At 38.3% G+C, this 26095-nt stretch overlaps 2 protein-coding genes and 1 long non-coding RNA gene across 23 annotated transcripts in view; 1 reads left to right on the forward strand and 2 right to left on the reverse strand.

Moving 5' to 3' along the window:
• Positions 1 to 22661, reverse strand: part of LOC128108548 (uncharacterized) — a 188141-nt gene extending 165480 nt beyond the window's left edge. For 11 of the 13 annotated variants that reach the window (XR_008217519.1, XR_008217513.1, XR_008217520.1 and 8 more), the window contains exons 1-4: positions 22544 to 22661; positions 19655 to 19762; positions 19406 to 19446; positions 17939 to 18083 (exon numbers count right to left, since the gene is read on the reverse strand). This is a non-coding gene — a long non-coding RNA (uncharacterized LOC128108548). Of the gene's footprint in view, positions 1 to 16645; positions 18084 to 19405; positions 19447 to 19654; positions 19763 to 22543 lie in introns of those variants that run through there. The other 2 variants (XR_008217526.1, XR_008217510.1) reach the window with 2 other exon arrangements.
• Positions 19781 to 22549, reverse strand: Nap1l3 (nucleosome assembly protein 1 like 3). Its single transcript, XM_052735130.1, has one exon. It carries the CDS (start codon positions 22490 to 22492, stop codon positions 20705 to 20707), a length of 1788 nt encoding a protein of 595 aa, XP_052591090.1. The 5' UTR covers positions 22493 to 22549; the 3' UTR covers positions 19781 to 20704.
• A 761-nt stretch (positions 22662 to 23422) lies between the features above and the next one.
• Fam133a (family with sequence similarity 133 member A) overlaps positions 23423 to 26095 on the forward strand; it is a 40628-nt gene continuing 37955 nt past the window's right edge. For 3 of the 9 annotated variants that reach the window (XM_052735196.1, XM_052735159.1, XM_052735215.1), the window contains exons 1-2: positions 23423 to 23534; positions 23977 to 24027. The gene's annotated coding sequence lies outside the window, so the exon portion shown is untranslated. The other 6 variants (XM_052735170.1, XM_052735142.1, XM_052735177.1 and 3 more) reach the window with 2 other exon arrangements.

Here is a 26095-nt window from a genome sequence, read left to right on the forward strand (position 1 = left end):
AGAAAGTTGCAAATATATCTATCACAAAATCTAGCTATAGAATTCCTGTGCATATACCCAAATGACTCTACATCCCACTACAGAGATAGTTGTTCATCCATGTTAATTGCTGCTCTATTCAGAATAGCCAGAAAATGTACACGCCCTAGATGTCCATCAATTGATAATTGGATAATGAAAATGTGGTACATTAATACAATGGAATATTATTCATCTGTTAAGAAAACTGAAATAATCAAATATGCAGTTAAAAGCAATAATTATCCTGAATATGTTAACCCAGACCCCAAAAGACAAATATTTCAGTTTCCTCTTATATGTTGATGTTAGACATTAAAGTTTAGATATATGTGTTTCAATCTGTATAACCACAGAGGTTAGGTAGCTATTAAGGGACTAGGGCCTGGAGGAGATCTTCCAAGAGAAGGGAAATAGAGTACAATGTTATAAAGAGATAAAGGGGAAAGTAGAATAATAGTATTAAGTGGATGAATGGCAAGGTATGGTAAGGATGGAATATGGGGTGGAACAACTAACACAAAAGGCTATTTGAAATGCCATATGAAAATATGTACTATTGTAGAAGCTTCCTCAAATACACACACACACACACACATACACACACACACACACACACACACACACACACACACACACACACACACACACACACACATATATGTGTGTGTATGAAAGAAATTTAAATGACGTTACTATATAATGGAGACAATGCCTCAACTAGATATTTTATGCCCCAAGTAAAACCTTCAACACCAGGACTGTGTTATGTCTTGTTGAGTTGTTGCTCAAAGGGCTCCCATAGATTTCTTAAGCACCTCAGGCTACTGACAAAATTATTGGTTACTCTCTATATGCTGATGGTAAGGCACTATAGTTGAAGATAAAACTTGCTTATGTCTTTGAATATGGAGAAATCCAGCTAGTCTCCAGCTAGAAGATTTACCCCTACTGATTAGTGATTATGGTGCTGGCAGGTACTTTGCATAGGACCAGAAGAGAAAAGTAATCTTCAATTTCACCCAGATACAAACATTTGTGACCAACAACAGAGACCAGCGTGTAAGATATACTGGTATAACAGTGGTTATAAATATTATGGGAGTAGTCATCTGCTTCTCGAATGGATTTAAGGTCCACTTCATAAGATGTAACCTATACCTGACACTACTAATGTGTCAGAGAACCTATAAACAGATAGGCTGTGGGCCCAGGGGAAAACTTAGTACTACTATTCTTCTAAATGAACATAGCAATTAAATGACTTATAATGACATATTTCAATACTCAAAGAGCAGAACATCACTCAACACTCATTACAGGAGCCTCTTATTGAAAGAGATGGTAAATGGCACAAAGACCCACAACTGGGCAATATTTAGAGAGGGCGAGACTTTGGAGCACTCAGTCCTAAATGGGATCTCTTCATCAAATCCCTCCCCTCAAGGCTCAGAGTTCTATGCAGAAGGAGAGGTAGAAATACTGTACATGCCAGAGGTTGTGGATGACTCCAAAGACAGTGCCATCCAGTCACATTAAGACTGATATACACATGAATTCACAGAGACTCTGGCAGCAAGCCTAAGACTTGCACAGGTTCACTCCAAATGCAGTCTTACCACTGAAAGGGGAAAGTGGACACAAAATCCTATCCCTAACAAAGAAGCTTTTTGTAATTGATACCTGCTAGGAAAGGGAAAATGAGTTTTCTCCAATAGAGTTTCACTGGGGACATCAACCATTCTCCACGGCATATGCTATGTCTAAGAATAGTTGGCCAACACAAAACTGACTCCATACATTTTTTGTGCCCTTTCATTTTGTTTTGTTGTTTTTGTTTGGTTTATTGTTTTTTCTCTCTTTTAGTATATTTGTTTTAATTTTATTTTTTCTTGTTGTTTTTCCTGATTTTATCTTTTTGAGAGAGCAAAAAAGAACATGAAGTTGGTTCTGTAGGGAGGTTGGGGAGGATCTAGGAGGAATGGGGCAGGGGAAAAGTGATAGAAGTATTTTGTATGAAAAAATTTAAATAAAAGTAAACAAAAAATCCCTTTGATAATTATACACAGCATTTTATGTTACCAAGAAAGATGTTAATATTCATACAAAGCAGGTATTTGAAAGATAATATAAGATAATCATCAGGTGAAAAGCTTCCTATATTCAGTCATAGGCAAGAAGATAGATGACTATCTTAGTTAAGGTTTCTATTGCTATGAGGAGACATCATGACCACAGCAACTCTTATAAAGGAAAACATGTAATTGGTGTGGCAGCTTACAGTTTCAGAGGTTCAGTCCATTATCATCATGGCAGGGAGCATGGTGGCATGCAAACAGATATGGTGACGGCTACATCTTGATCAGAAGGCAACAGAAGATGGACTGACTCACTGAGTGTGGCTTGAGCATATATGAGACCTCAAAGCCTGCCTCCACAGTGATGCACTTCCTCCAACAAGACCAACCTACCTCAACAAGAACATACCTCATATTAGCAGCACTCCCTTTAAGAGCCATTTTCTTTCAATCTACAACATTACACTCCTTGGCCCTCAAAGGCTTGTGGCCATATCATAATGCAAAAATATATTAAGTCCACTGTCAAAAGTCCCCATTGTTTATAACAGTCTCAAACATATTTAAAATTCTAAAGTTCAAAGTCTCTTCTGAGATTCATTCAGTCTCTTTAACTGTAATTCCCTATAAAATAAAAATAAAAAACAGATCATATACTTATATAATGGCACTGGATATACATTACTTTTCCAAACATAGGGAAAGGAGCATAGTAATGAAATACTGGGCAAAAGCAAGACTGAAAACCAGCTGGGCAAATTCCAAACTCTGCATCTCCATATCTGATGTCAAAATGCTCTTCAGATCCCTAAGTCCTTTCAGTTTTGTTGACTCCAACACGCTTCTTTCTCTTGAGCTGGTTAAACTCCCTGTTAGCAGCTCTCCATGGCAGGTATCCCATGGCTCTGGTGTCTCCAATGTATTGGGTTCCCCAAGGCAATCCAGGCTTCAATGTTACAGCTTCACACAATGGTCTCTCTAGGTCTCCATTCAGAGACAGCCCTGACACATGCCTGGCCTCAGCAGCTTTCCTTAGTCACAGAGACAAATTCCATAGCCTTTTTCTTCTTTCATTTTTATTTTATTTTATTTTGTCAGAGCTGTGGACCGAACCCAGGGCCTTGTGCTTGCTAGGCAAGCGCTCTACCACTGAGCTAAATCCCCAACCCCAGCCCTTTTCTTCTATCTTTAACTCCAGAATCATGTGGCTGAAGCTGCAAAGTTCTGCTGCTGGCTGGAGCTGGAACATGAACCCCTCAGTTCATTACATTTTCACCAGCTTTCTGTTTTTCTTTATTGCCTAAGGTTGGCCATTCTTGAACTTACTCTGTAGACCAGGGTGACCTCAAACTCAAGAGATCTGCCAGTCTTTGCCTTCATAGTGCTGGTATTAAAGGTGTGCAATACCACACCTGGCTCTAATCATTTAATTCCTTTTCACAAATTGGAAACTTAGATGGGTGGGATCTTGCCTTGTGGTCATAACTTTATTGCATTTCTTAAACCATTTATCTCCTTGAACAGAAGATTGAGCCCTATTCTACTTCCTGGTGCACCTTTTCTCAATCTGTACATTTTGGGCTTTTAATTTCTCAGCATGCTCCTATTCATTATAAATCTTCAGTAGAGTTATCACTAATAACCACACAACAGAGTCTACACTAGGCTGTTCTGAGATTTCCTCTGCCAATGGAATTAATCCAAAACTCTTCACTTTAGCTTCCAGCAGACTCTCCAGATAAGGGCAAATAGCAGCCACATTCTTCATCAAAATATCACAAGATAAATCTCTAGGCAACTTACTAAAATTCTTTTCCTCTGAAACCTCTTGAGCCAGCCCCACACCCTATCAGCCCCAGTCCCTATCTCCCATGTTCCTACTAGTATGGCCCATTAAGCAGCACTTAAAGCATTCAACTGTTTTTCTAATCTTTAGTCCCAAGGTCTATTGTGGGATAGTTTTATCACACTCTGACACTCCTTAGACTGCCCAATAGAGTTATACATTGAATCAGGGGTGGGGGTGGTGACTAGCTGATAGGAATTGGCCACAGATTAGCCAGCAATTTGTATGTAGAGATGCCAGGAGACATGGAAGAAGCAGGATGTGCAGTACATGACAGAATGTAGATTAATAGAAATGGATTAATATCAGGCTACAATCCACAGCCCTAGAGAAACTAGGTAACAAGGAGGACCCTAAGAGAAATGCATGGGTCACCTTGGGAAGGAGAAACATGAGATCTCCTGGGTAAACTGGGGGTCTGGGGAGTGGATAAAGAGGAGGGGATAGGGGTTGGGAACATGAAGGATCTTGAAGGTTGAATTGGGGGAGGGACAGAGAGGGAGAGCATCGAAAGAGATATCTTGATAGAGGCAGTCATTATGGGGTTAGAAACCTGGTGCCAGGAAAAACCCAAGGAATTCACAAGGATGATCCCAGCTAAGACTCATAGCAATAGTAGAGATAATGCCTGAACTGGCCTTCTCTTGTAATCAGATTGGTGACTACCCTAATTGTCATCATAGAACCTTCATGCAGTAACTGATGGAAGCAGATGCAGAGACCCAGAGCCAAGCATTGGGCCGATCTCCAAGAGTCCCATTGAATAGATGGAGGAGGAATTGTTTGAGCCAGGGGGTTTAAAGTCATGAATGGGAAACCAAAACAGACAGCTGACCTGAGCTTATGGGAGCTCATAGACTCTAGGCCAACAATGAGGGAGCCTACATGGGGCTGGACTAGGCCCTCTGCAGGTGGGTGGCACTTGTGTAGCTTGGTTTGTTTGTGGGGCCCCTAGCAGTGGGACCAGGATCTGTCCCTGGTGCATGAGCTGGCTTTTTGGAAACTATTCCCTATGGTGGGATGCCTTTCTCAGCCTTGATGCAGAGGGGATGAGCTTAGTGCTGCCTCAACTTGATACATTATGTTTTGCTGACTCCCATGGGATGACTTACCCTTTGTGAGGAGTGGATGGGGGTAGGAAGGAGGTGGGGGGAGAAAACAGGAGGAAACGGGAGGAGAGGACAGAGGGGAAACTGTGGTTGGTATATAAAATAAATTTTAAAAAAATTTTAAAAAATGGGTTAATTTAAGCTATAAGAGCTAGGTAAAAATAAGCCTAAGCCAAAGCCAAGCTTTCATAATTAATAAGTCTCCGTCATTATTTGTGACCTGGAGGCCGAAAGAAAAATCTGTCTACAAAGGTTCATATTCCTTCAAACAAAAGTATGGTCAGTCCTATCACAGCAATACCTCAATCCTGGTACCAACATCTGTCTTAGTTAAGGTTTCAAATGCTGTGAAGGACACTATGATCATGGTGACTCTTATAAAGGAAAACATTTAATAAAAGTGGTGGCTAGTTTCAGAAGTTTAGTCTATTATCATCATAGCAGGGAGCATAGAGGCATGCAGGCAGACATGGTGCTGACTACATCTTGATTAGAAGGCAACAGGAAATGGACTGACTCACTCGGCATGGCTTGAGCATATCTTAAAGCCTGCCTCCACAATGACACACTTCCTCCAACAAGGCCATACCTACTCCAACAATGCCACATCTCCCGTTAGTGCCACTCCCTTTGGGAGCCTTTTTCTTTCAAAGTATGAAAATAGCCAAAATCAAAAGAACAAAAAAAAAAACCTATTCCATCTTCCTAAGTATATGCTAAACTCACAAATCCAAGAAGCAACAAGTACTTTAAAAACTGTTCTACTATACCAAACCTTTGGTGAACTCTTGTCTTAGCACTCTAATCTATAGTCAACTAATGTTCAAATAAATCAATTTATATTTTATTTCCTGCAAATTCTTAATACAAAATACTGTGAATTCTCAGGTCTGCTAATACTATTTACAGGAATTTGACACTATCTTCTGTCTTCCACAAGCACATGTCCTCATTTGCACATAGCCTTACATAGACAAACATTCATAAACAAAAATAAAGATAAGTACTTTTAAAAAAGAAAGGAAATGTGATATGTGTGTGTGTGTATATATATATGTATATATATATAATATATATATACATATATATATATACATATATATATATATATTGTTTAAGTCACAAAGATGTTAAAACTTGTCACTTGCAACAAAATGGATGTAACTAGAAAACATGTTAATGAGAAGTACCCTATGTTCTCCTTCATTCATGGACATTAGAAAATCCTTGCCTGAAAGTAGAACTGCACTTACGGAAGATTGAGGAAGGGTATGGAAAGCTGAGGAAGAAGAATCATGGTTGGATATGAACAACTCATGGTATGTGTATCCACCACGGAGATATACTGAACAATCACATGTATGATTAACATCAGCTTAAAACCTACAAATACATAAATATATTAAAAATCAACATCAGAGTGCTTGGTAAATATGTCTTTAAACCCATCCTTTAATGTATAGCATTTGTTTTGTCTGATCTTATAAAGTCATTAAATCAGTACTAATTATGCTTATGGAGATAATAACAAGCTAAACAAACCAAAAACCAACACTTTAAAATATCATTTCAAAGACTGTTTAGAAAATTAACAAATGATTTTCCTCAACAAAATTGTCTAATATGTTACTTACAGACTTTTTACTTACAACAAATTGCAAAAAGTCAGGTTTCCTTTTGCTAAATCTTCATCATCGGTTAAATACAGGCTTTTAAAAATAGGTGTTTTTTCTCTAGTTATTCAGCACAGTTAAATATAGCAGTTTTTAGAAAATATTTTCAAACAATTAACTTGCAATATGACACAGTTACTATGCTGTGAAAATGCAACTCTTTCAGTATTTGAAAGTATACTAAATATTTTTATGTGCTTTCCTTGCACCCTGAACTCAGCAATAATCAAGATAATAAACAAGAAATTTATCAGTCTTCACACATTTTATTTCTGTATTTCAATTCAAAGCCTGAAGAGGCTTATTAAAATGTACACCTAGATATGTATAAGTAATGTATGGGACTCACAGAGGTTTTTTTTCCTATTGATTTTTTTTCACTTGAAGTAAAAATAGGTTGAGCTAATACTAATTCAGCAAGTCTATAATAGTGATATTTTACTTGAAGTTTTAAATAGCAGTGAAAGTTTTAGGAATATATTATTTTTCTGGTATTTCATTTCTCACTTGGTGTGGTATGAATCTTTTAAATAGGGATCATCTGGTAGGACATTCTTGCCTTATACTTCCTGTATTGTCTTAAATGTCTATACAAAATTAGGTCTTAAAGATGATGGAAGCAGATGCAGAGATCCACAGCTGGGTGCCAGGATGAGATTCAGGAATCCAATCAATGAGAGAAAGGAGGGATTCTGTGGGCAGGGGACATCGAGATCATGATGGGTAAACGTGCAGAAATGACCAGCCACACTAGTGGAAACCCACGAATTGTGAACTAATAGCTATGGAGCTCCCATAAAATTAGACTAGGTCCTCTGGATACAGGAAAGAGTTGTTTATCTTGAACTGTTTGGGGGCCCCCAGGCAGGGGGATCAGAATCCCTCCCTGGTGCATGGGCAGGCTTTTTGGAGCCCAGTGCCTAGGGTGTGACACCTTGCACAGCCTTGGACCTGCCTCAGCTGAGTGTGCCAAGCGTTGCTGACTCCCCATGGGAAACCTTGATTTGGAAAATGTGGGGATGGGGGTGGGTTGGGGGGAAGGATGGGGGGGCGGGAAAAGGGAAGAGGGGGGAATCTGTGGTTGGTATGTAAAGTGAATAGAAAATTTCTTAATAAAAATGGGAAAAATTTAAAAAAAGATTAATTTCTTAAAAAAAATTCCTTTTAAAAAATCCATGTCAGAAATTTATCTACCCATTTCTGTCTCCCTTAATAATATCCTGCTTAGAACTAGAAGAGTTTGGGAAAAAAGCATTTATTTTGCAAATTGGTTTCAAATGCTTATATTACCATTTCGTTGGTGTCTATTACTAAAATATAAACAAAGAAATGGGAGCTAAGGGCTACAAAAAGGTACATTGTCATTTCATATTGCTAAAAAGTGTAAATAGTAGACTTTCAGTCAGACAGCAAATCCTGACCAATTGAAGGAATAAATAAAAATTCAATATGGCTTTGAAAGACTGAAGATAGAGATAACAGACATTAAGAGCTTGGCATGAACATTAGTTACTTTTCTCATTGTTGTGACAAAATCCTTGGCAAAAGCAACTTGAAGAGAGGTTTATTTTTGCTTGTGATTTGAGGGAATAGTTCAATCCTGGCAGGGAATGCACAGGATGAGTTGTGATTTAACTGGTCACATGACACCCAGTGCAAAAGGTATAATGAATGCTGATGCGCCCCTTGCTTTCCTTTTATCCAGTAAGAAACCCTCCAGTCCATGGCATGCTGCCTCCTATCAGTTAAAGTTCTCTGGCTCCACTCTCCCACATATACCAAATTTGTCTCACTGTTGATTCTACATTCCATAAAGTTGACAATCAAGGCAACTACACCAGATCATTAGTTAAGTCCTATTGAGTTGGAAAACAGTGAATATTTACATAAAAGTCCATGAGAATCAGGGGATATTTTTCTCTTGAAGTAAAATATTAACTACTGAGTTAATATCATTTTAAACATATTATTTATGTAATTAGCCCTTTCATATAGAATAGAAGATGAAATTTTATAAAAGCAACTTGAGAGTATATTTTAGGTCACTATTCAAGGGTTATGGTGGAGAACTCAAGGCTTCAGAAGCTTGAAATAGCTGGTCACATTATGTCCTCAAAAATAAAAAGAGGGCAATGAATGCATGCATATTATTAGCCAGCTATCTTGACATGTGTTAAGCAGTCCAGGATCTCCTGCCTAGGGCCTGTTTCTGCACATAACTAATAATCATAATAATATGATGTATACATATGTCAATTAACATAATCATGACAATCCCCCCAAAGTAGTCCCAGAGGTCTGTCTTCAGGCAATAATAGATATTACCAAGTTGACAATTAACATTAGCATTATAATCACATAACCAGTAGTTGGAAAAAGTGGTAGTTGGAAAAAGTGTGAGTCAATACCAAATGTACTACTTGCCAATTTTCCGTAGAGTTCTCCCAAAGTAAGCTTTTCCTCTGATTTCACTTTTGTTTGTTGATAACCATAAAGAGGTGAGAAAAAATATAGAAGGTTGGAAAGCCAAGACAAATAATAATTGGTAGTAGATTTCCTCCATTTAATGGAAATAGAAATTTGCCAAGGCATTTCTTGTGCCCCTGCATCTAATGTTTATGAACTACATACCATGCTACTCTGGTACCACTAAGCCATTCAACTTTACAGAATGACTTAGGCATGGGTTACAGGAGGATTCAATAAACCACCAGTTCTAAATAAGCTGGAATTTGGGGATATCCTCTAGAGAAGCATACCCCTCGAATATAGTCTATTACTTCTCTGCTATTTCTCTTGGTTTTTACCCTGAGTGTGGAGAAGACGATGTTTTCCTACATGGAGTAGTATGAAAGAATGGCTGCATGCTATAATAGTTTAAAAGCATGGCCTCTAGATAGATTGCCAAGTTTACAGTCTGGCTTTTATGATTACCAGTTGTATGAGCATGCACATATTTCTTAAATTCTATATACTGCACTTCCTCATTTGTTAAATAGAAATAATAATAATAATAATTTATTTATTTACTTATTTATTTAATAGGACTGTAGAGAGGATTGCCATAGTAACGTTTATGTCTTTATACAGAAATCATGATATTAATTTTGTTACTGATGATATTAAACTTTAAGACTTTAGAAAGGATGACCTTTAAGCTGGACATAGTGGTGCACATGTGAAATCCCAGTACTAGGGAGGCTAAAGTCAGATGACTAGTGGTTCAAGTCCATTTTAAGGCATTTAGTGGCTTAAATGCCATCCAGGGATACATGAGATCCTGTCTCAAAAAAAAAAAAAGAAAAAGAAAAAGAAAAAAACAAATGGAGCAAGAGAGGGGTGGGGGTTGGGAGAGAATTTGTAATTATCAGAAAATACAGGAGGAGAGAAGTTAGTAGCAGTGAGGATGTTTTTATGGCAATAAAGTGTTTCTTAATTTTGATAGTAATTACCCAAATCTACATATGTAAAGAATTACATAGAATGACAGACACTGATGCACACATACACACATGTCAATTTTATGATTGTAATCACTGTACATTAATATTGCTCCATTGTTAAGTTTCTACATTTTGTATTGGAATGTAGTAATGTAGGATGCTACCACTGGGGCCTGACAAGTGAAACACAAAAAGGAACTTTCTATTAAACGTCTATGATTTTTTTTTAAATTAAAACAAATTAAAATGTTAGTGACAAAGGATGCTTTTACCTATAGGTAAAATTGAGCTGATTTACTTAGTTGAATAAAGCCATTGTTCACAAAATCATTATTTTTGCAGCATTATTCAGTCAGATAAGTAGTTAATAGCTGTGCTGCATAAAACTTTTTCCAAGTTAATACATTTGGAGACTGCTACAAACTTGCCTCTTAAAGAGACTTCCTTCTAGTTAGTGAAATTTGGGCCAAAATGATGTAGAATTCCAAATCAATGCCTCTTTTCACATCTCAAGCATGGTACAGTTTCACTTAAGCCAAGACCATTCAATTAAGGTCTGTGGCAGCAGAGAATAGCTGTTTGATGAAACAGTTTCACAACTTGTAAAGGGAGCAGAAGTAAAGAAGAAATCACAGCAGCATATCATCTTCACTTGTAAGAGACTATAGAGACAAGAGACAAGTAGCTAGAGAGATAAGAGCTGGTTAGTTGAACAGAAATTAACTTTAAGATCAACAAGAAACATCTCTGACTCGCAGTGTTTTACTGAATCATGCTGAACTATAGCTCATGATGAAGGCTGAGAATGTAAAGAGCAGCATCAATTGAACAGAGAAATGGCCTTTAGGAGATGTGACAATTTGGAAAGAGACCAGTAAGGGACAAATCTGGATTGAAGCTTCTAACTACAGATGATTTAACATTAAGAAGGAAAATAGTTCAAGCAAAAGGCAGAGAAAAAGGGGGGAATAGCCCAGGAAAAGACTTCTAAAATATACAAACCACTTAAGATAAACAAATTCTCCTGAAGGACTTAAGACAGACTTGATTAAAATGGCAAGGCACACTGGCCCTTGGATGTAAAGATTGGATGTGAAGCACCCAATTCTTTGTAAATTAAACTACAAATTCTAACAGACCCCAATCATAATATTAACTATCTTTGTTAGATGAAAGAAGTCAGTCTTGTAAAACCAATGGTGCTGCAGTTTGTGGGGAAAAGTAGGCTGAAATGTCAAAAAAATTATAAAACAACTGTGATGAGGACATTATTTTACCTTATATTATAGTAGTATACTATCACAAAAAATAACTGAAAATGAACAATTAGAAATAGGTCCTATACCATAAAAGGATGAATTAGACAATGACAGAACTAGCTCTTTACATTTGCTAGTCAACAGTTAATTAATAAAACTTCTTATGATGCAAGTAAAAACTGTAAATGTTCTAGAAAGATAAGCAAATAAAAATATTTTGGTGTGCTAAGATATTTATAATAGAATTGGTAAAATTCAACAATGGGAAAAGATAAATGGGGCAATATCAAAATTAAAACTCTTCTGCAGTGTAGGAGAAAAACCTCCAAGTCTTAGGAACAACTGTGTTGGCTCATGCCTTTAATCCTAGTATTGGAGAAGCAGAACCAGGTAGATCTCTGCCTTCAAGGCCAGCCTGTCATCATAGAGCCTTCATCCAGTAACTGATAGAAGCAGATGCAGAGACCCACAGCCAAGCACCAGGCTGAGTTCCAGGAGTCCAGTCGAAGAGAGAGAAGAGGGATTCTAATGAGCAAAGGGCATCAAGGGGAAACGCACAGAGACAACTAAACCAAAATAGTGGGAGCTCATGAACTGTGGATCAATAGTTGTGGAGCCTCCAAGGGACTAGACTAGGCCCTCCTCATAGGTGAGACAGTTATGTAACTTCATCTGCTTAAGGGATCTCTGGCAGTGGGATCAGGACCCATCCTTGGGGCGTCGGCGGGCTTTTTTGAGCCTAATGTCTATGGTGGGACACCTTACACAACCTTGGTGCAGGAGAAGGTGCTTGGACCTGCCTAAACTGAGTGTATCAGGCTCTGCTGACTTCCCACTGGAGGCCTTGCCCTGGAAGAGGTGGGATGGGGGATGGGATGGGGGAGAGGCCGGGGGTAGGGGTGGGGGGGGGTGGGAGGAGGGAGGGGAGGGGATCTTTGGTTGGTATGTAAAATGAATAGAAAATTTCTTAATAATAAAAAAATATAAAAAAGAAAACTGTATGCCACACACGGAACATGTCAATATGTACATGTGTTCAGGGCTGACCACTTGAGATTTGGATAAACTGTGTGGGAGCTCATCCCTCAAGGGAACTGATTATCCCTTCTCAGCCACCAGACCACTTGAAGCTCTAGAGATTGTGGGAGGACCTTGTGGAATTTCCATTGTCCATGTTAGCATGTCAACTCATGTTGTGATTATGCCAGTCTTGTTCAGGCAACCATATTTTGAGTTTTATTTTCCCTGTCATGTACAGGGGACAATATCTAGCAAGAGGCATATTAGTCCTCTGGCTCTTACAATCCTCCTGTGACCTCTTTTGTGATGTTTTCTGAACTTTAGGCATAGGGGCTCAGCTGCAGATGTATCAACTGGTGATGAGTACTATGGTGATATTGTGTTCCCCAAAATATTGTGCACCTTAATAAACTTATCTGGGGTCAGAGAACAGAACAGCCACTAGATATAGAGGCCAGAAAATAGTGGCACACACGCCTTTAAACCTAGCATTCCAGAGGCAGAGATCCGTTTGGATCTCTGTGAGTTCAAAGTCACACTGGAAACAGCCAGGAATGGTGACACATGCCTTTAATCCCAGGAAGTGATAGCAGAAAGCAGAAAGGTATTTAAGGCATGAAGACGAGGAACTAGAGCCTGGTTAAGCTTTTAGGCTTCTAGAAGCAGTTCAGCTGAGACACATTTGGATAAGGACTCAGAGGCTTCCAGTCTGAGGAAACAGGATCAGCTGAGGAATTGGCAAGGCGAGGTGGCTGTGGCTTGTTCTGCTTCTCTGATCTTCCAGCATTCACCCCAATACCCAGCTCCAGGTTTTATTTTATTAATAAGATTCTTTAAGATTCATGCTACAGAGTACCCTGTGAATACTTGGGCCATTCCTTCACAAACTTGAAGAGACCACACAGAGAAAGAATAGTCCTATGTAGCATTCAAGCTTATAAACCGCAATGACTTATCCAGCAGGATATTCCCAATGGTATAATAATGGCATTTTTATCTTGTGGGAAAGCAACAGTTGTCAATGGGACTTAAACCAGCTATCTGTAGCTGGAGAGGTCACAGACCCTAGAAGAGAACCTATTTCTATTTCCCTAAACTAATGTCATTTCTAACTGTATTCTAAATACATATCCTTATGCCCACATAAGTCTAGCTCTCAACTCTCATCATAGAAGCTTCCTTTTGCAACAAATGCAGACTACCACAGAGATCCACAACTGCTCAAAATGTAGAGAAGTATTTATACTGCTTTGTACATTTTCCGAATTTTACAGCTAAACATATTAATCAGAACATGAAGTTGAATATAAGTGTTATTGCAAGGAAAATATGTCTAATCATTTGGTTACATTATTAAAGAGAAACTTAAATAAAAAGATTTACACTTTTCCTAAACCACTGTGGGGAATAATTCATTTTGATTAATTTTTTTCTGTATAAATCTAAGTACATGCAAAAATACATTATATACAATAATTTATATTATTTTGTTTCTAAAAGTTTTCCACTGTTTATTTTTAATTTATGATTATTATTATCATTATTTTTGGAGAGGTGTCTCATGCAGTTCAGGTTGGCCAGGAACTCACTATGTAGTCCAGAATAACCTTGAATTCTTGATCCCCCTTCCTCATCCTCTTAAGTACTGGGATTATAGATAGATCTATTATGCTATGCAACACAATTAAGTCCATATTTTACTACTTTATTCAAGTGACAAATATTTGTAGTGTGTGGACTATACTTATTAGTGATTAGCTCCTAATCACCCATAATGAATCCGTGTCCCATTAAGGAAAGAAAGAAAAGCACTTCCCCTTGAACTCCTTTACCCAAGAGACTCCAGATTTGAATTATCTACTTCACACTTTTGTCTTCCATCCTGTCTGCATGACTATGAATCTCTGTCCCCTTGAAGAGAGACTCCAGATTTGAATTCACTACTTCACACTTCCTGTGTCTTCCATCCTGTCTGCATGACTGTGAATCTCTGTCCCCTTGAAGGCTGTCTTATGGATCTGTTTGTCCCTGTCTGTCCTTACATATGTCTGTCACATGACTATGTGTGTATCTGTGTGAGTGGTGTCTGTCCCTAACAAAGAACTTCACTTTATCTTCATTTAAAAGCAGAAATCAACCTATAGGGAAGTGTGGGGCGTTTACCCAACCACCCCCACAGTTCCCCAGAGTTTTCTTGAGTGCGAGCAGCAGGAAATATTAGATAGAAGGATTTATTATGGAGAATCTTGCGGAGATAAACAGATAGAAAATAAAGGATAGTCTCGAGAGGGCCTGGAACCTTTTCCAACGGGCCCGACTGTCTCTGCCCCAGGGTTTTTATAGACACCAAGGGGTGGAGCAAAAGACCTCCTCCCCCAGCACAGCCAAGTGCAGACCATCTCAGACACCTGCACTCAGGCCCGTGGTCCTAATCATCCTCTATGCGGACATGCTGGGTAAAGCCACGAGGAACCCGAGAACGGGCTCCCACAGGGAAGGAATGAGATACTTTACAGAAATTTTTAACTGCTTTACAAGGAACTCTCACTGGCTCAAACTGATCGTAATTGACTCAGATAATAAATGTCATTGTTTAGCAACTGATATCCAGAAAAGTTCCTTTCAAACTTTATGGTAGACTTTAGGAGTTATTTTCAACTTCTGTGTTTACTGTCTTCAGCAAATGAAATACATGCACTGCTTTGGGTTGGGGCATGTTAGAATGCAATTTAGATTGCAGCTTTGTATTAGCTTAGGCTTTAAAAGCTGATTACATAGGAAATCCAAGGTTAATTGTTACGTAGTTCTTTTTTTAAATACATTTTTTATTAAGAGATTTTCTATTCATTTTACATACCAACCACAGATTCCCCTGTCCTCCTTCCTCCAGCCCCCCAGCCTTCCCCCCAACCCACCCCCTATTCCCACCTCCTCCAAGGCAAGGTCTCCCCTGGGGAGTCAGGAAAACCTGGTACATTGAACTGAAGAAGGTCCAAGCCCCTCCTTCCTGCACAAAGGCTGCACAAAGTGTCCCACCATAGGCACTAGGTTCCAAAAAGCCTGCTCATGCACTAGGGACAGGTTCTGATCCCACTACCTGGGGGCCTCCTATACAGTTCAAGCTAAACAACTGTCTCAACTATCCAGAAGGCCCAGTCAAGTACCATGGGGGCTCCTCAGCTATTGGTCCACAATTCATGCCTTCCCACTAGTTTAAGATGTAGTTCTCTTAAAAGCTAGTTAAAGAGAGTACAGAATAGGTTAGCAGTCTTAAGCGACCTCAAGGTGTATTAACTCTGGCTGTGAGTTTCAGCTAAAGTACATTAAGAACTAAATAGATCCTCATGTTCTCAGGGGGAGGGGCTTAGTCCTGCCTCAACTGAATGTACCAGGCTTTGCTGACTCCCCATGGGTGGTCTTTCTCTTTTGGAGGAGGGAATGGGGAGTGGGTTTGGGGGTGGCCTGCAGGGGAGCTAGATGAGGGATGAGAGGGTGATCTGTGGTTGGTATGTAAATTGAATTTAAAAAATTAAATAAAAAAAATTTAAAAAAACTGAGATATTTTCAAAATATTGCATCTCCCCAATAAAGTACCATTGTATAATAATGCCTTTACAGCAAAATAATGTAGGTAAATCTGATGCAAGTTGGTTAAATTCTTCCTATTTTTGAGCTAGAGCCAAAACCCAAACCAAAGCAAACCAAAACCCCTCCAATGGCTCTCTAAGTGTATTTGTCCACAAGGAAATGTCACCTTCATGGAGAGTTCTGAGAATTTTCTGCTTTCCTCTTACAGTTTTATGACACTGTAATAACTAAATTACATAGTAATGACTGAAGATGCTTCAAGAAATTTGCTGCAACTGTTTCTCATAAGTCCTATATGTTTTAATACATAGCATTTCATTTTTGCTATTTTAAAACACAATCTTCAAAGAGAAAAAACACAAACCCTTTAAATATTGTGTGATTTTGTTGAAGCTGTACTGCAAGAAATGGCAATCTGCTTTTGCCAATTTCTATCAAGCACTACTGTCAGATGTTGAAAATCCTTTTGAGATACTGAAAACTCCCCATGGAGCTCATAAACATTTCAGTGAGGATCTCAGCTAGTCTTTCACTTTGTTCTCATCCTAGAGCTACATTCTCTCTTCTCTGAATTAGAAAAGCATGCGGAATAAACCCCAGCTCACAAAAAGTCACAATTTAACACTCTTTTCTCTTTTTACATGAATTCCAATTTCAAGCACGGTAAAATTTCAAGAGAAGAAACATGGAAATTCACTGTATGCTGAACATCCCATTTAAAATGTGATTATCATGGTTTTTAGAAAGGTATTCTTTATTTCCCTCTGGTCTCCTGATACTATTACAATTCACAATTTAGGAATATTCTGAAGATTAAATCTCAGTGTAAAATTAGGTTAGATCTGCTACACATTTCTTTTGAAATATACAAGTCCAGATGTAACATAAATGTATAGTTGAACAATTTTCCTCTTAATTTTGTTTTCAATTTTTGCCACTTGTTTCTCAACTTTACTATTCCTCTTAAAATCTAAATCCCTATCACTTTCAGGATATTCAGCTTTTTATCTGTTATAACAGTAAACCTCACATAGTGCTCATTATTTATAACTTAATTATATTCAATAATTAATCATATGTATCATGTTTGCCTGCATGTATATATGTGCACTTCATGCATGCCTGCTTCCCAAGGCCAGAAGAAAGCACAAATCCCGTGGAGCTGGACTTAAAAAGGGTTGTGAACAGGCATATGGCTGCTGGGAACCAAACCCAGGTGCTCTGAAATAGAGGCAATTGTTCTTAACCACTGAGTCACATCTAGCCCCTATTTTTTTAAAAAAAAAATAGGTTTTCAAGTAGCCCAGGCTAGTCTCCAGGAACTTGCTCTGTGGCCAAGTATAACTTAGGATTCCTGACCTTCCTGCCTCTCACTTCTAAGTGCTCTTCTATGACTTCTTTAGCAAACTTTGCTGCTGTTGCTCTTGCTGCTGTTGCTACTGCTGCTGACAGTCTCTTGTCATCGCAGCCTGGCCTGTTAAAGAAAATAGCAATGTTTAGATTGACCAGGGTGGATCAACTCTGGACAGGAATAAACTCATCATGGAACAGATGGTATTAACTGTTAAGGAAGAGCGAAAGGATGAAGTGGCAGAGGTCACTTTCTTGCTCAGGTTGGCAGCATTGAGGTTGGCAGATGGCTTCAGCTTTGAATAGCAGCAAAAAAGAATATAAGAAAGGTATGGAAGACCCTGCTAAGCATCTTTCACGGTGCCACTAGCTTCATTCTCAGGAGATTTTTTTTTACAACATCCATTGGCTTATGAGTTTCAATAGATAAACATGCATGCCAATGAATTGTGTAGGCTAATAGGTTTCCCTGCTCTTCTTAATCTTCCCCAGGAGTTGATGCATCCTGCACAGACTGCTTGTGTTTCAGGAATCTTAATGTTACCATTACACACCTTCTTTTGTAATTCCATCCCTTTCTCCATTCTCAATAGTTAAAAGTTAAACAAATAGCAGGAAACTCCATTTAGCTTCTCTTACACCTATCCATTGTAATTCACCTTTGGTCTTGAGTTGACGACTGGTAGAATGAAACAGCATCTGTAAGGAAGTCATATTTCAATATAATATGTTTCTGTGTGTTTATTTTTTCATTATGAAAAACACAGAGAAAAGCTGCTAAACTTTAGTAAGAGTTCTAAGAAGGATGTTCATTCATGGTAGAACTTTTAAAGGTTCTAAGTGTTGCCTAGCAGCTACAAAATATATCCACTTTGGCAACCTATGCAGCCACAGAACAAAGCATATTATATTTATTAGTCTTCATTTTGGCTCTGCCATACAAGTAAATCTACCTAATAAATTCTTTTTTTAAAATAATTTTTATGTTCTCTGAATGTTCCATATATTTACATATGTTTTAACCATAGCCATCCACCACTACCACCCTCCAATTCCCTCCAAATCTCTCCTCCCCATCTCCCTCCCATCTTTATATATCTTTGATATTTATAACCCTGAGTCCTGCTAGTGTTGTCCATATGCACATGCTACCTGGTCATGCCGACAAACTGCATTATAAATATTTGTTTATTCTCATAGATTTACACTGCTTTCAACTCTGGTCAGAGACGCTCCTTTCTGCATTGGATAACAGTTAATTTAGAGGTCCATAACTGGTCTAAGTGCTGATTATAAATAACTGAGTGCTCATCTGAAGATGGATCACCTATGTTCTAAGGACTCTTGATGAGTGCAAAAATCTCAATTAAAAGGGGCATTCTTGGCTGCCTAACAGTACTGTAAAAATAAACAATTTGTTTCTTGACATTTATATCATAACCTAAAGATCCAAGTATACTTGACTAGTTATGTATACATGTCATGGGTTATACATATTTTTCTTTTTACATAAATGGGATAGAAAACTGTTATTAAGCAAGAATAAAAGAAAGACACTGAACTATATAATATGCCTTGTTCTGTGGCTGCATAGGTTGCCAAAGTGGATATATTTTGTAGCTGCTAGGCAACATTTATAGCAGAACCTTTAAAACTTTTACCTGGCATGCAACATCCTTCTTAGAACTCTTACTAAAGTTTAGCAGCTTTTCTGTTTTTCATAACGAAAAGGTAAATACACAGAAACATGGTGGGATCTGGGATGATTATTTCCAAATTTTATGCTCAAAGACCCAGAAATCTTGTAATCCTGTCTTTTTGCTGTCACAGTTATTTCATATCATCTTGATGGAAAACATCTGTATGGAGAAATAGTAATGTGAAATACGGTACTTTATTACTTCTAGTGCTTATTATGTCTTTATAGTCTTAATACCCAGTACAGAGCACTTTAGTAAAACTGAATTTAAGGAGCCTAGTCCTCTGGCTAGACTCAACCCCAAATTTTAGGATGTGATTACCTTGGGACCAGCTGTGATGTACAGATGAAAAATGATGTCACCTATAAAAAAAACAAAAGTCATGATATTGTGACCTCCTGCAGATCAAAGGACAGGGTAGGCCCTGGACATTTGAAACCAGCAGCTCATATCTTTCTGAGTAAGATACTCTCCTCCTCCCCTCCCAATTGTTCCCTCCCCTACTTCATTCCCTTCCCCTTCCCTATACACAGATTTCTCCCTCTTCTTCCCCATATACTTCTTTCTCACCCTTTATCTACTTCCACTTTCCTCTTCTACCTCCCATGATCTCCTCCTTCTCCTGTCCCATTCCTCTCCAATATCTCCATTGGTATCCTCCAGTTGAAGAATTATGATCTAGGAAATATATCAGAATGTTAATAGTCATATATTTATTGAACAGTCATAAACTCATTAATCTATTCTTTTTATGATAAACACATTTTTATAATTAAGAGAAAATGGCACGTTTTTATAGCATGGCAATTTATTTGACATTTATTTATTTTAGGGTGCAATAAAAGAACATGAAAAAGTATCAAATAATGTATTAATTTTCAACGAAAGGCAAAGCAGAACACATTACAAATAAAATAGTTTCTTTAGTTTTCAATTACACAATATACAATGATGCAACTTCTTAAAATACTATACCATATTTAACACCTTAGTGGTAAATAATACTTTTGTTTATAGACCAATACATCACAAACAAACCCACAAAACTCTAATGTGGCACTGACAGATATTTTTAAATATATTCTCTTTTTTTCTCGAGCAACTACACTTCACAACAGAATGTTTTAGTTAGTATTATTACTACATTTCTATGGCAAAGTAATGAAGGCACGACTAGTGCAAGCAGATTTAAGTCCTTAAATTTCTGGGCTGAAAAAAGAAAGAGAAAACACTTATACATTGGCATTTAAAGTTTTGCTTTTTCAGGCAAAGATTTGTCTAACAAGTCTGACAATTTGCACAGGTACAATCTACTAGGAACATGACAAAAGGACTTCACAAAACCAACACTGTAGCACCAAAAAAAACCCATGCTTTGGAAAATTAACAGCAGTTTACATATTTTGAAGAATATTACAATACAACAGGCAAGGTAGAATAAACAGATGCTTAAGACACTTTTTAGGACATTACCAGGAAAAATGAAAACACCAGACTATAAGGAGTAATAGTGTTCAGGTAATAGGGCAAGTTTTATCTTTTACAAGGTTAGGTGAATCTGTTTCACTTCTGCTTGCTTGACTTTTTAACATTCTTGAAAAATCTTTTAGCTTGCCTTTTTCACTTGTAGTACTTCCTGTTTCCATAATCCCTGACATCATGGTAGTAGGGATCATTGATTTCTCCTGTGAAGTAATAGATTGATTTCAAGACGACATTATCATGCAAGATTTGACCAATTTCAAAGTCCTCATCAAGGATAGCATCTTCTTTTGGTTCCAGCTTCCCAATCAAAGGAATCTCAGGAGGACTAAAGAAATTGAAGAAGGATGCATTAGGAACCACTCTTGGCTGGACTTCAATTTCTCCAGTAGCAGCTGGGCGACTCCGGGTGGTTGTCACTGTAACATCTTTTCCTCGTCTCCAGTCTATTTTGCAGCCTTTGCACTCTTCAATTTCCCATCCCCAAGCAAAGAAAGGGTCATAGTGATCTGGTTTTGACCTTATTATGTATGTCTTCATCAGGAGCTCATTTCTGAAGTATGGGTTAGGCAGGAAATGAAATTCAAAAGTGTAACTTACAGGCTGGCCAGGATTTGAGAACTTCAGGCTAACATCTGACAAGAACTTCAAAATGGGCTCATCACACTTCTGAATCATAGGCCCAAGCTTATCAACATTCTTTAAAACAGTCAGCCAATAGTCAGGAATACCTTTAGGATCTTCTCTCTTAGGTTTTCCCTTTCGAGCTCTTTTAACTTTCCCTCCTTCAGGCCTTGTCTCAGGAACCCTTTTTTGAGCCTCTCTTACTGGAGCCCTTGCTTTAGATTCTTCTGTGGGCTGATCCTTATTTTCTGCATTTGCCTGGGGAACGTCTTTGGGGTCTTCTTTTTCTGCAGGAGTTATCTCTATACAATCTGTAGAGTCTGCCTTTTCGTCAACCTTTACCTCAGGAATTTCTTCAGAGGCTTCCTTTTCTTCCATCTTCACCTCAGGAATTTCTTCAGAGGCTTCCTTTTCTTCCATCTTCACCTCAGGAATTTCTTCAGAGGCTTCCTTTTCTTCCATCTTTACCTCAGGAATTTCTTCAGAGGCTTCCTTTTCTTCCATCTTTACCTCAGGAATTTCTTCAGAGGCCTCCTTTGCTTCAACTTTTTCTTCAGGAACTTCTTTTGGAATTTCTTCTTCTTCAGTTTTCACCTCAGGAATTTCTTTGGGAGCTTTGTCTTCTTCAACTTTTGCCTCAGGTACTTCTTTTGGAACATCCTTTTCTTCTTCCTTTACTCCAGCTTCTTCTTTACAGCTTTCTTCTTCTTCCTCACCCTCTAAGGGAGGCATTTCATCAGGTGTGTCATCCTGCATTTCCTCATCACCGCTGAACTCTTCTTCTGAATTCCACTCACATTCTTCTTCTGTAGGCTCATATTCTGCATTTATGATCTGAAAACGCTTATCATATAGAGGCTTATTGAGCTCAGCATATTTTCTTTCAAGATCATGAATTGCCCTTAAGAACAAGGTGTCTACCTTGTTACACTCATCCTGAATATTTCGGAGTGCCTGCACCCGATTTCTCACTGCCTGAGGCAGGTTATCCAGGAAATGTTTCCCGGAGGGAGGCCGCTGGGCCCTTCTGGGAGGCTGAGGTACCCTCTTCTTTCGGTATACTTGACTGCCACGGCTGCTGCTCCCACTGCTACTGCTGCCGCTGCTGCTACTGCTGCTGCTGCTGCTGCTACTGCTGCTGCTGCTGCCGCTGCTGCTGCTGCTGCTGCTGCAACTAGAGGTACTGCTAGAGCTATTGCTGTCAGATTCTTCCCCAGAATCACTAGCTGAGCTAGCCATCGCCTCTTCAGCAACCCCATGGGCGGCAGGTTCTGTGACCATTTTAGGATCCGCTTCTGCCATGCTGCTAGCCCCGTACACCTCTTTAAAGTGGTGACAACAGAGATCGCTCACCCAGAGATGGGCAGGAAATGACTCACGGATGCTCTGGAGACGACTGCGAAGGCCCAGCCGGGTGCGGCGGCGGCGGCGGCGGCGGTCGCGGTGGCGGTGGTGGAGGTGGCTGCGGCAGGCGACCCACAGCAGCAGGGACTGCAGCGGCTGCGGCGGTGGTGCGGCTGGGGCGGGGCCACGGCAGCCGCGCGCAGGAAGCCGCGGTAGCGGAAGCCGGCCGGGAGCCTTGGCGACAAGGCCTGTTTAGGCCGCAATAGACAGAGGCCGAGACGTGCCGCAGTCGAATGGCGCAAGTACCGAATACAGAATGGTCTTCTGGGTTAGGATGGCGAGCCCCTCCCCTTGCTGATACCCCTCCCGTTAATTTCGTTCCCAGGATGCCGTTAGTTCGCTCCTCATTTGTTGGACAGCCTTGATCGACTAGCGTTACAGCCAATAAATGGCCGAAGGCAGCCGCTCTTCCTCGCGGCTCCTCCCACCTTCCCAGATGAGCCTTGGTGGCTGAGGCACAAACCCCCGAAAGTCGGGTCACTCCCCCCTCCCCAAATTCTCTCCCTATGTGGTTTTTAATTCAAAGGGAGAGAGGGGGGTGGGGGGAAAGCGTAGATATGAGGCTAAAAACGCCAGCTATAGTTCCTAGCAACGGAAGAGAACGCTCCCTTTAGCTCAACTGCCCATTCTGAATTCCCATTTGGTTCATCAGGGCTTCCGCACCGCAAACTGTTAATGGAAAGAAAAAAAAAAAGTGAAAACGCTCTAAGTGGCGTCATTGGATAGTGTGACTGTGGATGACTGACGTGGGGAAAACACGCAAACAAACATGATTTTCTCTAAATATTCTATGAGCATGTGTTTTCACACTGGAAAAGGGGGAGTCGTTTATTGGCAGAGGGGGGAGGGGCTAGACAGCAGGCATATTGCATTCCACGTAGCAGATTTAATAAGTGCTGTCTGTGATGTTTGGCAAGCCTGGTTTATATCCATCTACAAGGTTTGCGAACCCATGTTGCCGTGAGTCAGTTACACCATTTTTTTAATCGTATTTCTGTTTTAAAGATGGCATAAAATGTACTCTAATCTTATTGCTAAATTGCCACGTAGTCCTTTTCAATGCTTGTAGCAAAATTTTAGATAAAACAAAAGGGTATTCAAACGTAAGGTAATATTTTTTAAAAGCGGAGGATTTGTTTCAGACTTTTGTGCAGCAGGTTTCAATTCCACGAACAGCAGGATGGGAGGGGGGATTTGTTCTAACGCAAGTGCATCATCTGTAAGTGCATCATCTGTAAGTGTTTAAGGTGTCATCTGCTACCAATTTCCTTCTAATTTTGAATTGTATCCATATTAAAGAATGATTTACAAGTCCAGTAATATGTAAACAAACTTTTGCTAAATGAAGTTTAAAAACAGATATTTGCTATTTTTATTTACAGGATTCAGTTCTGCTACAACCAAAAAGACCAGTGTTTACTTTTCATTGAAAGGTAAGGACATATTAGCCCCTTTTTTATGAATGACCAGAATTGTCCATCTGTACTTAATAAAAATTCACAGGCTATAATCTGTTAAAGATTTGATTGGAAGATATCTTTATATTTCCAGACAAGCAAAAAAATCCACAGAGGTGACTTGGCATACAAATGAGAAAATAACCTACTTAGCCACATTCACTCTCTAAACTTGGTCATAGACTATAAGTGCTATGTTAAAATATAAAATATACTCCATTATTAATTTCAAATTAAGAAATGTATTAAAATGAGACTAGCCTTTGCGTAGTACTTTTCATTATAGAGTTTGTGCTTTTCATTTAGTAACATTTTTAAGTTAAGAAATGCATTTAGTTTGAAAATAAATTTGTATTTATCTGTAACTGTCAAATTATATGTACATTTTAAAGATTAAAATTCAGTATAGAAGATTCTGATGATAGTCAACATTTAATTTTAACAACCAAATGATAACCATTTTTAACATTTTATGCATTTCCTTCTAGAAGTTTCCTTATGCTTGTATACACCTGCATCTTTATGTCTACTGTTTTGTCTGTGTGACATCATATGATGGTTTGTAATTGGCTGATTTATGGCTATGGTTTCATAGGAAATAATCAATTCCTTATTTTTAAATAGATCTATATTCCATTATAATAATTGCCTTGACATATTTAACCTGAGTCCTGTTGTGGGGAAGATATATATCCTGAATAATTATAGCATGCATTAGTATGCACTTCAGAACATTAACATAGGATAAATTCCTGGAAATTGGAGTATGAACTAAGTCTTATGGTTATTTTGTGCCTATCACAAATGTCCATGAAGGTTCTTATAATTTAAAGTACATAAGAGTCATCCATTCCAACATTCAACCAATAATGCCCGTGTCTTTCCTGTGACAGGCACACTAGTAATGGATGACAATATAATGCTAAATAGAACGTGTTTACCTTTCACTTCTTGTTTTGTAATTTTAATGTAAACATACACTGTGTCAACAATAATTCAAATCAGAGGTCTTGCATGATAAAAATTGTACTACCACTTATCTGTACTTATAATAATAGACATATTTTAAATAAAGGTACTTATATTTTATATTGTTTTAATGGTGTAATTTACATGTTAACTATTTTTGAGTCAGTTATGAGTTAAGATCTAGATTTGTTTGTTTATTTTTCTGAGGTGGGTCTGGAATACAGGAATCACACATGTTAGGGTGCTTTATCACTGAGATATGCCTATAACCATAGGTATTTTAAATTTTTATTTTTGTAGCTACCTGTTTCTTTGTGAAATATTTATTTAGTAGTCTCTCCTTCTGTTCATATTGAATCCACTTATTTACCATGTAAGTTGAATTGATTAGATCTATTTCTACATTCTCTTTTTTGATTTATTGGACACAAATTTTCAGCAAATAATGGAATGGGGCAAATCTTTGTTGTTTTTAGAGTCCCAAGTGGCCTCAAAACTTTCTGTGTATTGCAGATCTGCTTCAACAGTAAGGGACTTTTCAGGTCAATTTATATTTTTTGAAATTATATGAACTGATTGAAATAAATTGGTATATTAAATACAAATAATAAATCAAATGTAACTCAAGATATTGCAAGAGACTATTACTAATCTCAGTTTAACTAATATTTCCTAAATATTTTCTCAATGCTATAAACATCCATTTCATAGATTAGCAGTAAGATTCAATATCTTTTCATAGTTTTATTTTCTATTCAGCAATTATTTGTTATCGTCTTATCGCCAATGGAATGAAAAAAAGAATTAATCAGTGTTGAAATCCAAAAAGTAAAGTGACTTGGGCCTTGAATTAAGGCAACCATGAATATTTTAGAAAATATCACTGCTCTAATATACCATATAATACTCTATTGTAGGATTAAATTTAAAATTATCTCTTTAAATTATAAATTCATATTCACAAACTTATATTGGAAATTCTTTGATAAGAAATGAGAAAGAAACCCATGAATAACTCATACAAAATATGAATTTTTATGATTTTTTGAATTTTTTCAATAAACTGTGAGTTTTG

The sequence above is a fragment of the Peromyscus californicus genome, unplaced genomic scaffold, assembly GCF_007827085.1.
Source record: "Peromyscus californicus insignis strain IS unplaced genomic scaffold, ASM782708v3 Scaffold_10__1_contigs__length_136768540, whole genome shotgun sequence".
NCBI lineage: Eukaryota > Metazoa > Chordata > Mammalia > Rodentia > Cricetidae > Peromyscus > Peromyscus californicus.

Coding starts and splice junctions, on each gene's coding strand:
- Nap1l3 (XM_052735130.1), bottom strand. CDS start 22,492: ATGGCAGAAGCGGATCCTAAAATGGTCACAGAACCTGCCGCCCATGGG.